Below are 14,100 nucleotides of genomic sequence, written 5' to 3' on the forward strand. Positions count from 1 at the left end.
AATGATGGAACGTTCCAGGAGCCCTGGCAAACAACGCAGTTCATTCCAAACATGAGAAAGAACTGAAAGAGAAATTCTGCATGCTGCACCATCCATAGGGGGCCAGGAACGCGAGATCTATGCAGGAACTGGTGTTTTAGATTTACCGCTGTCTTTACATTCAGATGTTTATGCCAGGATAGAGAACAGAGACGGGGACTGGGTTTTGTATAGAAATATAATCCTGGTGTTGCTTCCAGCAGCTTCTTTCTTATATAAGACAATATAGAATGTATAAAAGTGACAAATCATTGATAAATAAATGTACCTTCATTGTAGATAAAGCATTTAACAGAGTGCCACATCATATACAACAAATCATGAATCTGGGACTTTTCATGAAGCTATAAAACCAATAGCTATTTTTCCTTTAAAAGCAGAGTCATCTGGATTTGACTGTTTCCAAGATCCTAATAAACTAAAATGTCAATCCAACACCAGTTTATCTTTTTATGCAACAAGTTTTGATTTAATAGCTTTGTCAACTTTAAATACGACAGTGCCATGTCAGTTAAGAATTTAAAATATGAAATTACTTCTAGATTGATAATTGAAACCGCCTGAGAACTTGCTTTTCCAATTTACATGATTATATAAAATATTAAAAGCATATGGATGAAAACGACTCGAAAGCATTGGAAACCAGCTGAATGGAAGCCAACCCAAAAATAAAGTGCTTTGAAGCTGAGCCAAAAATCAAAAGACTTCTTTGTTTTTCCTTATATAATATGTTTATCCATAATCATTAAGACAAAAATGTGATGCGTGGACATACAACCAATACTATGACATATTGTCATGCTTTGGTAATAACACTTATATAGCATAGGAAAATAGCAAGTGATGTCATGTTTTGTGCACAATTGACCCAAGCTCTTTTTATCATCAGTTTATATACTTCAGTGGTATCATCTAACGTCTCCCGGTCTCTGTGTACTCGCAGGACTGCTCCAGCTCAGAGGAATACACTGTAGCCGCCGCCTTGCTGCCCCTGACAACGGCCTTCTACCGGGTAAGTAAGAGTTGAGCTCAGGCTGACAGCAGGCATACTGGCAGCTCTAGTTACTGGATCCTAATCACAGCACATCAACACTGGCACCAGCATTCATTAAAGCTGGAAGAAGGGAAAGATTTCCACCTGTCTCCATCTGCTCAGTTTAACTCCTAAGGCACCGATATACTTCAAGTGAAGTTGAAGAACTAACTGCTTAATCCGGCCAAAACGAAGTTCGTTTGGAGACCATTACGAGAGTATGAAATAGCTTGCCAGTGCAAACTTTTGAAAACACTTTAAAACTTTCATTGATCCGTGGCTATTATGCAATATAATCTCTGGTTCATTTCTTCTGTTTAGCCCATTGAGGTTAGACGTCCACAAGTAAAAACATGAGCACACTGCAGAGCTGCTTTATAGTAGGGATTGAAATTGTAACTCCAGTTAAAAACAACACTGACATTGTTTTTTTGTTAAATATTGTAAAGCCACTTGTTTTATAGCAATTTATTGTATAATGTGCCATATACAGTAAATGAACATGACATTACTTGAATGGAGTGCAGAATTGCATAACTGGTTCAACCATATCCACATCGCTATGATCAGATGCTTTCTTAACTGCTGCTTTCTCACCACAGTCATTGTAATATGTTTATTTTGATATTGAGAGGAAAACGCACAGCACATATTTATATATTCATATATATTCCACCCTTAAAGAATTGGCATTGCTTGATTTTAGGCTGCACAATTTGGCCAAAATGTTGTAATTGTAAGTCAATTTGACTATAATAGTAGTACTAATAACTTTTAAGCACTAATGACTTTAAATGTTAAATAAAATATTAAACAGAAATATTGCTATTGTAATATTTCACTGTAAAAAAAAGTATATAGGAAAAATAATAAAATGCATTTATTTTCAGAATACATCTGTAAATTTACAGTACTAATACACTGAAAAATATTTGGTAGGATTCACTTTGAAATCATTTTCACTCAGAAATTGCAGTGTCAAGAAGCTCACTAACAGTAACTCTAACAGAACTGAGCTGTGAGTATATTTAGGCTTTATGATCCACTCCATTCAGCCCATCGCTGAAGGAAACCACTTAGAAGCGTGACAGTCACTCTAGCCCAGTTCAGTTTCACTGTGGTACAGTGGGTGGTAAGGGCTGCAGGATTTGGAGGGTGTCTGGCTTTTAACACCGATCCATCACATGCCCACATTATTGTTGTCATAGAGACAGACACAACTGACCGTGTTACTTATTAATGGTGGACTGCTCTGCGATTTGTCTGCAGTGACTCACAGTGTGCACAGAAGACATGTGATGTAATCAGATATCATATTGGTGACCCTAATGTTTGTTTGTGGGATAATAGTACTTGTCTAAGCCTTACACTCCTAACTGTAACACTATACATTGTACATTTGCATGGTCAACGTAACCCAAACTCTTAGAGATAAGATTGTTTCTCCTATCCAGGAATTCCTTTGGGATTGGAATGACCTGTCATTCAAAAAATAACAGTTTGCAGTTTATCAGAAAGTACTGTCAGAAAGACAGCACTTGAAAAGAACATGAATTTCATACCTTGAAGAGGTTAGATCGAACTTCAAATCTTGATGTCATTACATTGCAGGTAGTTGCCCATGAGTTGTAAGCACACTGTTATGCACTTGCAAGGGCATTCTAAATGGTTACTAGAGCATTGAAGTGGTTGCATACTGGATAGGGCTGCACGATTTGGGTAAAAAATATAATTGCCATCGCATTATCAGAAAAAACAAACAAACAAAAAACACCAACAACAACAACAAAAAACACTGCAATTTAAATGTTATATTTTTTAAGTTCCAGGTTTACTGTGCTTTTTTGTAGGGCTGCACAGTTTTGCCAAATATATCAGTATGACTGTAATAATAATATTTTTTTATTATTATTATTGTTGTTGTTACTATTACATATTAAACAGAATTGTACACTATTGTAATATTTCACTGTAGGAAAAATTGTGTATTTAGGAAAAATGATATAATACTTTTTTTACTGTAAATAAAATAATATAAAAATAAAAAGTTACAGTATTTACTTGAAACTATTTCCATTCAGAAATTGCTAGCAAATTTCACATATAATTACAAAGAAGCAGCAGGTAACATGAAATTTTTAAGTAAAAAAAAATGAAATAGTATTTTCTTGTAAAAATCCACTCCAACACTCTTAAATTTTCATTAAATATGTATATATATATATATATATATATATATATATATATATATAAATTACAGTTTTGCAGTGTATTGCACTGAAAACACTGAATCATGAGCTGCACGCATGTAAAAGAACAAAATGTTGTGCTTCCCTATTCAACACACAGTTCATATGTAAGGAATAATTGAAGTCGGGCATTTAAATTAATTGAAAAATAATGCACACCCGAGGTGTTAGTCCAAATGATCTCAGATGCCCTTTCACTTTGAACTGTGACACTGAAAACACTGAATCATAAGCTGCACGTTGAGTAACACAAACAGTGCTGGATAGTCACAGGTTAAGTTTAATACTCAGGGTTAGTAGTTTGTTCACATGCAACTGAGCACCACTAATTAGTTGTAGAGATAAGTAATCTGAAATGTTTCCGCAGTTATTGTTCATTTTAATTGATGAGATGCACCTTCCACAAACCATTTTGGAGAGCTGAAAATTCCGTGCATTGAGGCAAACAGGTCTTTCATTAAGGCATCTGAAAGCAATTTCTTCAAACCTTTTTCAGTTTTTCTGTTTCACATTTGCCATTTTTATGTAAGAGCCAATCCTGATTAAAGCATTACACTGAAATGAGCTGACAGTCAGATTTGTGAAGCCCTCAATCTAGCAATAACAGCACATTCAATGAGAGAGATAAGTGAAACCTTGTTTGTTTTGCAGTGCTCCAGAAGGAGTAATGCCATTGATATCACGCAAACCAAAGGCTAAATTATTTCAGGTCAACTCAACTCCTATATTTCACATATCACCTGAAATCAATTCTAACCCCAGCGAGATGCACTTAAAATGCTGTGCAGTTGCTTTAATCTGCATTCAGGGCTGTCCTTAGATGATCCCTGTGTAGCACCAAAATTAAACCCTCATGCATTTTTCCATAAGTCTGTGATCCACATGCCCTTCACTTCACTCCCAGTAGCCTTGTACTAAACCACACTGCATGTTATTGAGGTTCTCAGTGCAGGCTTGGCAGGAGATAAAGGCATCCCGCTACTCTACTTAAGGATGACCCAACTGAATCATGGACATTATCGCAGATACAATAGTGCTCTATGTAGCCTTTGCATTCTTGAATAGCAAGTGTGATCTCTTAATAAAAGCACAACTCTTCTCGACAAGCTGCATGAGTCAAGGTATCATTCATAGTGCAAACGGCTGAATATGAATGATCAATGAGTTATGCATCTGGGATAAGGGTTTGTTCCAATTCCTAATCCTAAGTATGAGTAACTGTGATACTTGTCTTAGCAAACACCTTTTTTTTTTAACCTCTGGGCCAAGGGAACTCAAAGACTTGACCACAAAGTCAACAAAACAATTCCCACAAAGATCCGCTCCATTTACAACTACCTCTTTGCCTTGATTTACAGCCTAAACCTTTTTCAGCATTGCAAATGAGGGCTTTTACGTAACCTGAATAACTCTTAGCTCATTGTTCCTCTGCTTGACAATGTTGTTATGCCATGGATACCTCTAAGTCACCTCAAATGGAGATTTTGTAGGACAAAAAACAACTTATGCCATCTGTTGACACCTGATACGTTATTACGTTACTTGTGAGAAATCACGCGCACTCACACACGGTCAGTTTTGCCGTAGCAGGTCAAAAGGTTTCTCGCTAGAGATCGGCATGCATCTCATTTAGCCTTTGAGCTCTGATTCATTCTCTTTCTTCTGGGAAATGCTGAGCCTCCAGGCAATTAATTGATCTTTCATAAGCAAGGTCATTGACATTCTGGGCAGTCATTCACAGATCATCACTCAAGTAGAGCCTCCCTGCTCACTGAAGAGTTAAGGATGAAATGTAAAGACAGTTTACATGTGTAATGGTAGGGGATGTTCAATGTGGACAAAATTAGGTCAGAGTCTGGCTTTTGTTATTTATTGCATTTGGGTATTTTCTCTTCTTATAAACAAGTTTTGAGCACCAAATAATTTGTTTGTGACGAGTCACAATCACATCCGTTCAAAACACATTTTATGGTTAATAATAATCAATTTGGAGCAGGATTTTAGGTCAGTGAGATTTCAAAGTGGGTTTGGCTACCCTGCAGAATTCCAGAGTAGTCCTGTTCATACAGTTTTCGAAACATCCTGTTGCTCATCATTTATCACTGTTGCGCTTGTGCCCAGTTATAAAAATAGAATTTACAGTATAATGGAGAATGTTTCAGAACTCTGGGAATTTTGGATGAATAAATCAAAAGTAGGGCTGTACACTTAATCGAATCGTGATGCGGTCTGTGAATATTAAAGAGCAAACAGAAATCTGTTATTGAAATATCAAGTGTGAAAGAGTGGCACAGTTTTGTTTGCTACACAAATACTCAAATACTGTAAAACCACCTTTTTACTATCTCTGACAAAGATAGACTGGAAGTCATTAATTTCTGATGGAGAGTAGTGTGGGAACTACATGGAACTCCGATCATATGCGTATGCAGAAATTTCGGATCCGATTTGAACTTCGGATGCATTAAAATATTTGAACTTCTGCGGCTAGACCATATTCGGTTGCTCGACTGGATGTGATGTTTTTTTAATCAAAACTATGAGTGCGAGGTTAGAATGACCAATAGTTTTCCACGTAAATGTTATTCTGTAAACACCATTACACTTTTACCATTTCGTTTGATAAACTATTGCCATATCATACACACATAGAAATTTAAAGGGTAGGGTTTTACGACCGCCTGTCAAAATAAAAGTTTGGTTTGACTTGCATTTGATGAACTTGTGACAAAAATAATATTATTATTGCACAATAGAATGTTCTTCTCAAACTAATAGTAGTAGTAGTAATAAAAGTACAGTTATAAAGCTTTATTTTTATAAGGATTGTTTTCATTTTAACAGCAAACCTCTGTTGTGCAGCACTTTTTTTTACAAAGAAATTAATTTATTTTAAAAGATGAAATTGGTAGCGTGTTATATCATCATTAGATTACCACCATGTTTTTTTATAATAGATTTGTATTAAATCAGAAATCTTGAATTATTAAAATTGTTTTATGAATTCAGTTGATAAGACAAAGTTTTGATTATTAAAATTCAATAAAACTGTTAAAACAAAATCCAGAAAAATTTAAATCTAAAACACGGAATTTGGGGGAAATAAGATGGAATTTAGGGATATCATTTCATTAATTAATTTCATTTAGTTAAAACTTTTAATAAATTGCTAATTTGTATAAGTTTCATGATTTAAAGTAATTACACATGATTTTTTTGCAACAAATCAGTCCTGATCTATACTTGTTCCATTATTTAGATGCTCCGATGCAAAGTAAACCACCATTTCTTTAGGATAATATAACACACAATTCATATTATATAAATAACACTGCACACCTATTAAATGTTTCAAATCTAAAATATGGTGTAATACTGTGTAGCTTAGAGAAAATATAAGCACAGGCTCAGACACAGGCTTGACATTTATCCTGCTTGAATTCGTTCGAAGAAACACACATAACTTCCTAAGTACTAAACTTTCATCTGTGCATATTCAGTAATTTAACTACAGTGTTTTTCTTTCATTTTCCCCGACTGCAGCTGTCAAATGTAACACGTCGGCGAGACAAAGCTGATGGCTATTTGCAAAAATGTGCTTTGATGCGCTTGTTTGATAACTTGTGGTTAAAGCGCCATTCAGCGGTCAAAAGCTGCAAATGCACTTTGCAGACGCGGCGGCACTCACGCCAGCAAAAATCTCATTTTGGTTGGCCACCTACTGTATGTATTTACATAAATGCAAGAAGGAATTATACTCCTTCATGCCATCTTCAATTCTAGAAAGTCTTTTACTTGGTTAGCTGGCTCATTGTGGCACTTCTCCAGCACATTGTCATCTTTCCCAGAGGGCTACGCTGTTCTGTAGTCAAGGTCTGCATGCCACTGGACATGGGAACATACTTAACATGCTCTCTTTCGGTGAGCGGTCTGTTTGCATTTGAGTGAAATTCAATCTTAAAACATTAACTCCCTCTTGACCGAGATCGTTAGGTGTCATTGTTGCAGTGCTGTGACGTCTAGGAATGTTCTAGATTTTTCAGGAATTTGCTTTGTTCTGTATGTGCACCTGTAGCATGTTTATGAGTGTATGGTATCCTACACCAGTGTAGTCTGTCCTAAGATGTTGATAGGAGTGTTTAAATTCGCCCATATCTGCTCATTCTGTGCTTGAATTCAAATTTTAAAAACAATAACCTTAATGTTCTTTTCTTAATAAAAGTAACTCATTACTTTACATACAGTTACCTTTATTGAAAAATTACTAGAGAGAGACTGCAATTACTGGTTCTTGTTACCAGTAAATGTACGAGTACAGGTTTTCTGAAATCTTATGTTTAAATGTAAATGAGGCAAAGAACAAAGATATGATTAAAAAATTCTTGTTTGTTTGATTTTGTTGACATATTAGAGTCAAAGGTTTTTACTGAGAGGATTTTTAATATCTCTTTTTATCACTACATAAATCAGAAAATACTGTCAACAACCAGAAAAAATAAATAAATAAATATTTAAAATTGAAGGAATAAAATGTATAAAATCAGGTTTATGAAATACAGATGAACAAATCCCTCTGTAAAAACCTTACAAAACCTTAAAAAATACAAAAAGAGTTTGGTGTATTTACATGCTGCTGAAGTCAAGATTTTTAACATTTATTTCATTTTCTTTTAAACATATGTATTGTAATTTAAATCCACAGACAATATAAAGTCCTATAAAAGAAACACTTAGGTCTAACAGTGTATTTTGGATGTTTTCTTTCCATTAGTCTGAAAAAATAAAAAATTACTTTAAAAAAAATCTCAAAATTGACAGATGCATGAAAAAAGTGTTTTTGGCTGTGGTGTCTTACCTTAAAATCTTAACCAAATCCAAAAAATAAACATTAAAATATAGCTGTATATATGCCATATGACAAATTGAGAGATCCAGTTTTGACCATCGCACCACTTGCACAGTAGACTGCGTCACACACATTGCATAGATCCACGTGACTGTATTATGGGAAAGGGAGAGATTTTCTGTAGTGTTTGTCAGTAAATAATGTTATGTCTGTTTGTTATATTTGTTATCGGGTATCGGGTATCTGCTTGAAATAATAAATGAATGCCATTTGCGCATACAATTGTGGTTTGTAACTACCACGAATGTCTCTGGCACTGTCTGCAGCAGGCAAGTGTTTCAGCCACAGTTCAGCAGAAATGGATTTGGATTGTTTGTTGTCGTCGAGGCGTTACATTAATTTTTTTGTCAATCCACGAGCTAGCAAAACCCTGCCATGGTTCTCGCTGACCATAGCTTGACCCTTCGGTTGTTTACTTAGCATTGTGGGACATGATTACAGCATGTCCTGCATACCGATGGACCAGACGGCTCTGTTTGTCCAACCATTTAACATTTTGCCCTGATGTTCTTTGTTGCTTTTCTTGTTTGACATACAGTAAATCATAATTATAAATGTGCTGTTTAATCCTAGATGTCTTTTAGCTCACATAGGCATGAATTTTTTATGACATTTACGACATAATGCATTTAAACAGGGCTGTTTTGATTTCTTCCTGGCTCTGCAAATGGAATGTCTCTTAGGATTTGTTCCATAATGTTGGTAAATCATTACCCAGTGCTGTTCACAGATCACAATGAGATCTTTTTTTTCTGACACAAATTAAGCAATTGCTTTTCATCCTTATTAGGGATCCCTAAAACAGTTCTAGTTGATCAGTTGCACTACCAAATGGGGCTTTCTTGGTCAAGTTGGTTGGAGCTGATAGGCTACCTTGGACCGAATACAAACCGGCTACCATGTTCTTAAACAAAGTTACCAATAGGAGTGCAGACACAAAGTCGCATGATCCTCCACCTGATACATTAGTAGGTAAAAGTTGAGCAGAAACTCCTTCTGGCAGCCAACAGTTAAGACCTCCACTATTTAGAAGAATCAAATCATTCCAGGCATCAGTTTTCTCTGCACATCTCCTGCCCACAGTTAAACACTTTCACAAAGTCTGATCAAAAATATTCCCCCATGCAATGCAACATCTTGACATGTGCCTGCTCCGTATCTCTCTCTCCTCTTGTCAAGGCTGTACAGTTGGAAGAGGTCAAACTGACCCCCTCACATCTGTTGTTGGAGAACCGGCAAGTCTGCATGCATCCACCCCCCATCTGCTGTCAGTCAGATGGTGCACAACCATGTTGAAGACAAATAATATTCCTCTGGCAGTGCGCTCCTGGTCCGCATCCTGCAATAACAACTGCACTGCTTCCCCCTGCATTTCTTGCCACTTTTTCACTAAGCTCCATCTGCGTGTCAGCCTTGATGAAATGGGGTCTAGGCAGCCTCAGATGATCTGCAAACTCTCAAAGCTTCAACCTGGCCAGCTTTAGCTGTCTCTGCAAGAATTATGTTTAAACTGAATTTATCAGCACAGCTTGATACAGACAAGTCGGTATTATAGGGTCTGCTGGTGTTGAAATACATATTAGAATTTTTCAACTACATGGGGAAAGATAAACTGCCCAAACAAACCTTCACATTAATGTCTTTGCTGGTAATTTCCCAGTGATGGAGAGTGGGAAAGTGAATGTATGTCAAAATGAAAAATCCTTTAGATATACAGGGATTATACATGATTGGGTTTGGATTTACTGAAACAGCAAAAGGGGCTTCCTAAGATCCTCTGCTTGAAACAGTTTGCTTTCAGAGGTTTTGTTCCAAATTGCTGTCTATCGTAAATAGTACCCATTGGTTTGAGCTGATCACACCACCACCATAAACAAGCCAGCTACGATCTTCCTGAAAGATCTTTAGCTCACAAGTTCAGAATAGCAGTGATTTGCAGTGAAGAAGCATCAAGAAGCCTTTTTGTTCTTCTTCAACGTTTGTGATTTGAGGTGACATGAATGACAGAAATGATGCTGGACAGGGATGCAATAAGTTTTCATTTAGTACACCCCACCCATGAAAAAACTGTGTGCTAAGAAGCTTAGATGGTGTACTATTTCAAATGGATCCATGCATTCTTGTTTATATGGCATTACTTTCAACCTGTTGCAATATGGAAAAGGGAGTTCTGATGGTTCTCTTATGACCATTTTTAAAAATAGCAAAGAAATTCTATGGCTCCTGATTTTTCTCTTTCCCTCTGTCCATCTGTCGTTTCATTTGTCAGAGGTGTGAGCTGTACAGACCAATGGAAAGTGAGAAAAACGTCATGCATGGTGTGTGATCCACTAAGTTTTACATCCGTATGTGCAAATACAATAAATACAGCCTTCATAGCTTTAGCAGATGTCCTTTAGAGTCAGGCCTCAGGTGATCTGGATGCGTTGGAAAGCACAGAATAACACTAGGGTCATGTTTCAAAGTCTTGCTTTGCAATCTCTCTCTATGAGGCCTACTGTATGTGTTGAGAACATTACGACCACTAAAAATGACTGATTGCTCCTAAAACCATTGGCAGCGTTGTGTTACTTTCCTGTTTTCAGCGTGCTTTTTAATGGACTCCTTTACAAGTGCTGTACAGCCCAGTTGGTTTCATGAGCTGTGAGGACCCCAGCTCGGCCAATTTGACCTGTTATAAAGACAGTAGCAGGCACTGTTTATCTTAGCAGGCTGCCAGAGATTAGTTCACATTGTGTTGTCCGCTGATCCATCTTCTCACCTACAGAAACTGACAGCTGGAGTGGACCAGTTCGCCTACACCTGCGTACAAGACCATCCCATCTGGACCAGTCAGCAGTTCTGGGAGGCCACCTTCTACTCTGAGGTGCAAAACCAGATCAGAGCACTTTACCTCACCACCCCTGAGGAGAAACAACTCATCACTGCCAAGACCAAGGTAAAGTATTGAAGTCTACATTTTTTTTTAACTTGTTGACTAATCCTTCGATTTTTGAAATGTATTTTATTTTGAATTATAAATTTTATCTTAAAATATCAGATAATTTGATCTTTTATGACAAGACGAGAAGGTTAGATCAGGTTTAGGTCATATGGTGCAACCCTGATATTTATGAATTATAATCGGTCAGTTTACTTTATATGCTTACCTTGAAAAATATTGATGAAAAGAACATTTCTGAAAACAATTAAGATGCGTTTACTCAAGTATTTTTATTTGATGGATACATCACATGATCCCAAGTTAAATTTTTGTCGAAAAAAAAAATTTCAAAGCCAACATGAACACAATATTACATTTTTAGGAATTTGGCACACACATTTCAAACTAGATTTTTCCTTATCTTTATCTCGGACAATCATATTTTTAATTGACCCACGTAATATTGTAGTAATGTTTATTAGTGATTTATGATTGCAGTTAAGTTTATAAGCAATAAAAAGATAATAAAAACAAGAAATCGCACTAGGAGTAAGGCTTGTAAACTAAGGCTGGTGTGCCTTGTTTGTTAATGAGTACATTTTGTAGTAAAATTGTGAGTTTGGTTGTTGTTCAAGTCAGACAAAATGTGGTTGGTTTTAACAGAGATTGGCACAAACCCTAGCAAGCATTGACTCTGGCACCATTTCAGTAGAAAAGGGATATCATTTAACCCTGTTTCCCATCTCTTCGTCATAAGAACAGAGCACACTGTCCACAGCATCCAGTGAGTCAGAGCGAACCGCAATGGACCTCGCAGCAGAGCAGTTACGTGCTTGGCCCAGTCTCAGCAAAGAGAAGCAGCAGGTGCTGGTGAAGAACGAGGAGAGCACAGTGTTCAGCCAGGCCATCCACTATGCCAGCCTGATGGTCTACCTGCTCGTACCGCTGGACACCAGCAAAAACAAGCTGCTGCGCTCCACACCTGCAGCCGACTGGGAGAGCGGCAGCAACAGCATCCTCACAAACAGGCAAGAGACTTCCTTCTACAATGCTTTGCAGAATATGTGTTTACATTTACATTTATGCATTTGGCAGATGCTTTTACCCAAAGTGACTTACTGCATTCAAGGTACACATTTTTATCAGTTTTGCTTTCCTTGGGAATTGAACCCATGATCTTGGCATTGTTAGTGTCATACCCGTACTGCTGAAAAATAAAAACAAAATATAATAATACCTAATTTTAACGTTCATAAGCAATGCACCCTGCATGCACATTTGACTTACAGTTGACCTGTCCCTGCAAATGATTAAAATATCTTCCACATTTTCTCAGCATAAAATCCCCTAAGTTAATGGGTCATTGTGTTGTGAATATAAAGTAAGAGCGAAAGGCATAAATGAGGAAATTGTGTGTTCCGTGTCCAAATCAGGAAGTCCAAATCACTACATCAAACCACCCAGACACTGATTCATGAAGGCAATCAAGGTGAACGCACGTAGAGGTCAGTGATCACGTTTGACGGAGATTCAGTACAGATTAAAGTTGCAGCAGCCCAGGTGTCAAGCCTACGAGGATGGAACAAAATAAGCCATTGCTCAAAGGGAACCACATGAAAGAAAGACTTAATAGTAACTCATGATAGAAGAGATGTGGGAGAATATTTTGTGCTCAAATAAGATCTGAAATCTGGGTAAATGAATGCTGCCAAATACAGTGAAATATGGGGACAGTAGCATCATGCTATGAGAATGTGCATTGTTTAAAATTATAGTGCATAATATTAAGTAAAACTCCTAGGCTTGGTAAACACTCTTTTTTTTTTTTTGGCCAATTAAAAAATTTAGCCTACAGTATAAATCGTTGTTTATTTGGATGTGGCTGTCTTACTCAGTGCCTGGAGGAACTGGAATCAATTACTGCTTTAACAGTGGAGTTTGTGAAAGAAAATTGTTGAACCACTTTCATTTGACTAACTTGGAGCTAAGCTGAGCAGAAGAGTTGCCCAAAATCTTCAAACTAGAAATGATACTGAAAAAGGTGGTTCTTAAAATGATGAAATGCTTATGCAAACAGCATAATTCTGTCACTGTCTTATGCAAGTGAACGACGCCTTGTGTTGTCATCCCAAAGAGATTCAAAATCACTCTCACTGACTTTTTCCTGGACTACTCCCAGCTGGTGGAATGACCTCCCGATCTCAATTCGAACAGCTGAGTCTTTACTCATTTTCAAAAAACATCTAAAGACTCATCTTTTTCGCCTGCACTTAACCAACTAATACTAGTACTTACCTTTTTTCTTTTCTATCATATTCCCAAAAAAAAAAAAAAAACCCTGGCTACGTGTTCTGTACTAGACTAAATGAGACTTGTCATAGCACTTGTATACCGTTGTTGTTCTCGTTGATCTGATTGTTTCTACTGTTCTCATTTGTAAGTCGCTTTGGATAAAAGCGTCTGCTAAATGATTAAATGTAAATAATTCAAGCACAAGGTGCTTTATAACATTACATAATCATTTGTCACTTTCACTGAAAATAATTAAAATCAGTTTCAGTGCTTTGAAATAAAAATGTCACAGAGAAGCAAAATTTCAATGTGTCAGTTATAGTCCTGTAAAGTGAGAGAATTGGGTACGGGTTTAAACACTTTTGCAGGTCACTGGTGCTCCAGTACATCTGGCGTACATCAGATCAGTTAAAATGGAAAAGACACACAGCAGGGGCTGACAGTTGTCCTTTCACCTTGGTTACGAAACACACTTTCCAAATAAATCAGTTTGATTGTTTCTCAACGTCTTCAACAGAAAATTATACAGATGGTTCAGTCAGTGAGCAAGAACGCAAGTAGAAGTAGCCCGGTGTAGTTCCTCAAGAGTCCTATCCAGTTATACACCACATCCTTCTCAGCCCCTCCGGTAGCCCGAGTGCTGCTCTGCTTCAGCAGA

General features: G+C 37.0%; 1 protein-coding gene across 2 annotated transcripts in view; it reads left to right on the plus strand.

Moving 5' to 3' along the window:
• LOC109061742 (myotubularin-related protein 13-like) overlaps nt 1-14,100 on the plus strand; it is a 129,177-nt gene that overhangs the window by 87,543 nt on the left and 27,534 nt on the right. For both annotated transcript variants that reach the window (XM_042761074.1, XM_042761076.1), the window contains exons 17-19: nt 983-1,051; nt 10,995-11,165; nt 11,907-12,178. In XM_042761074.1, coding sequence (XP_042617008.1) covers nt 983-1,051; nt 10,995-11,165; nt 11,907-12,178 — 512 coding nt within the window. The remainder of the gene's footprint in view (nt 1-982; nt 1,052-10,994; nt 11,166-11,906; nt 12,179-14,100) is intronic.

Source organism: Cyprinus carpio, chromosome A7 (assembly GCF_018340385.1).
Source record: "Cyprinus carpio isolate SPL01 chromosome A7, ASM1834038v1, whole genome shotgun sequence".
Taxonomy (NCBI): Eukaryota; Metazoa; Chordata; class Actinopteri; order Cypriniformes; family Cyprinidae; genus Cyprinus; species Cyprinus carpio.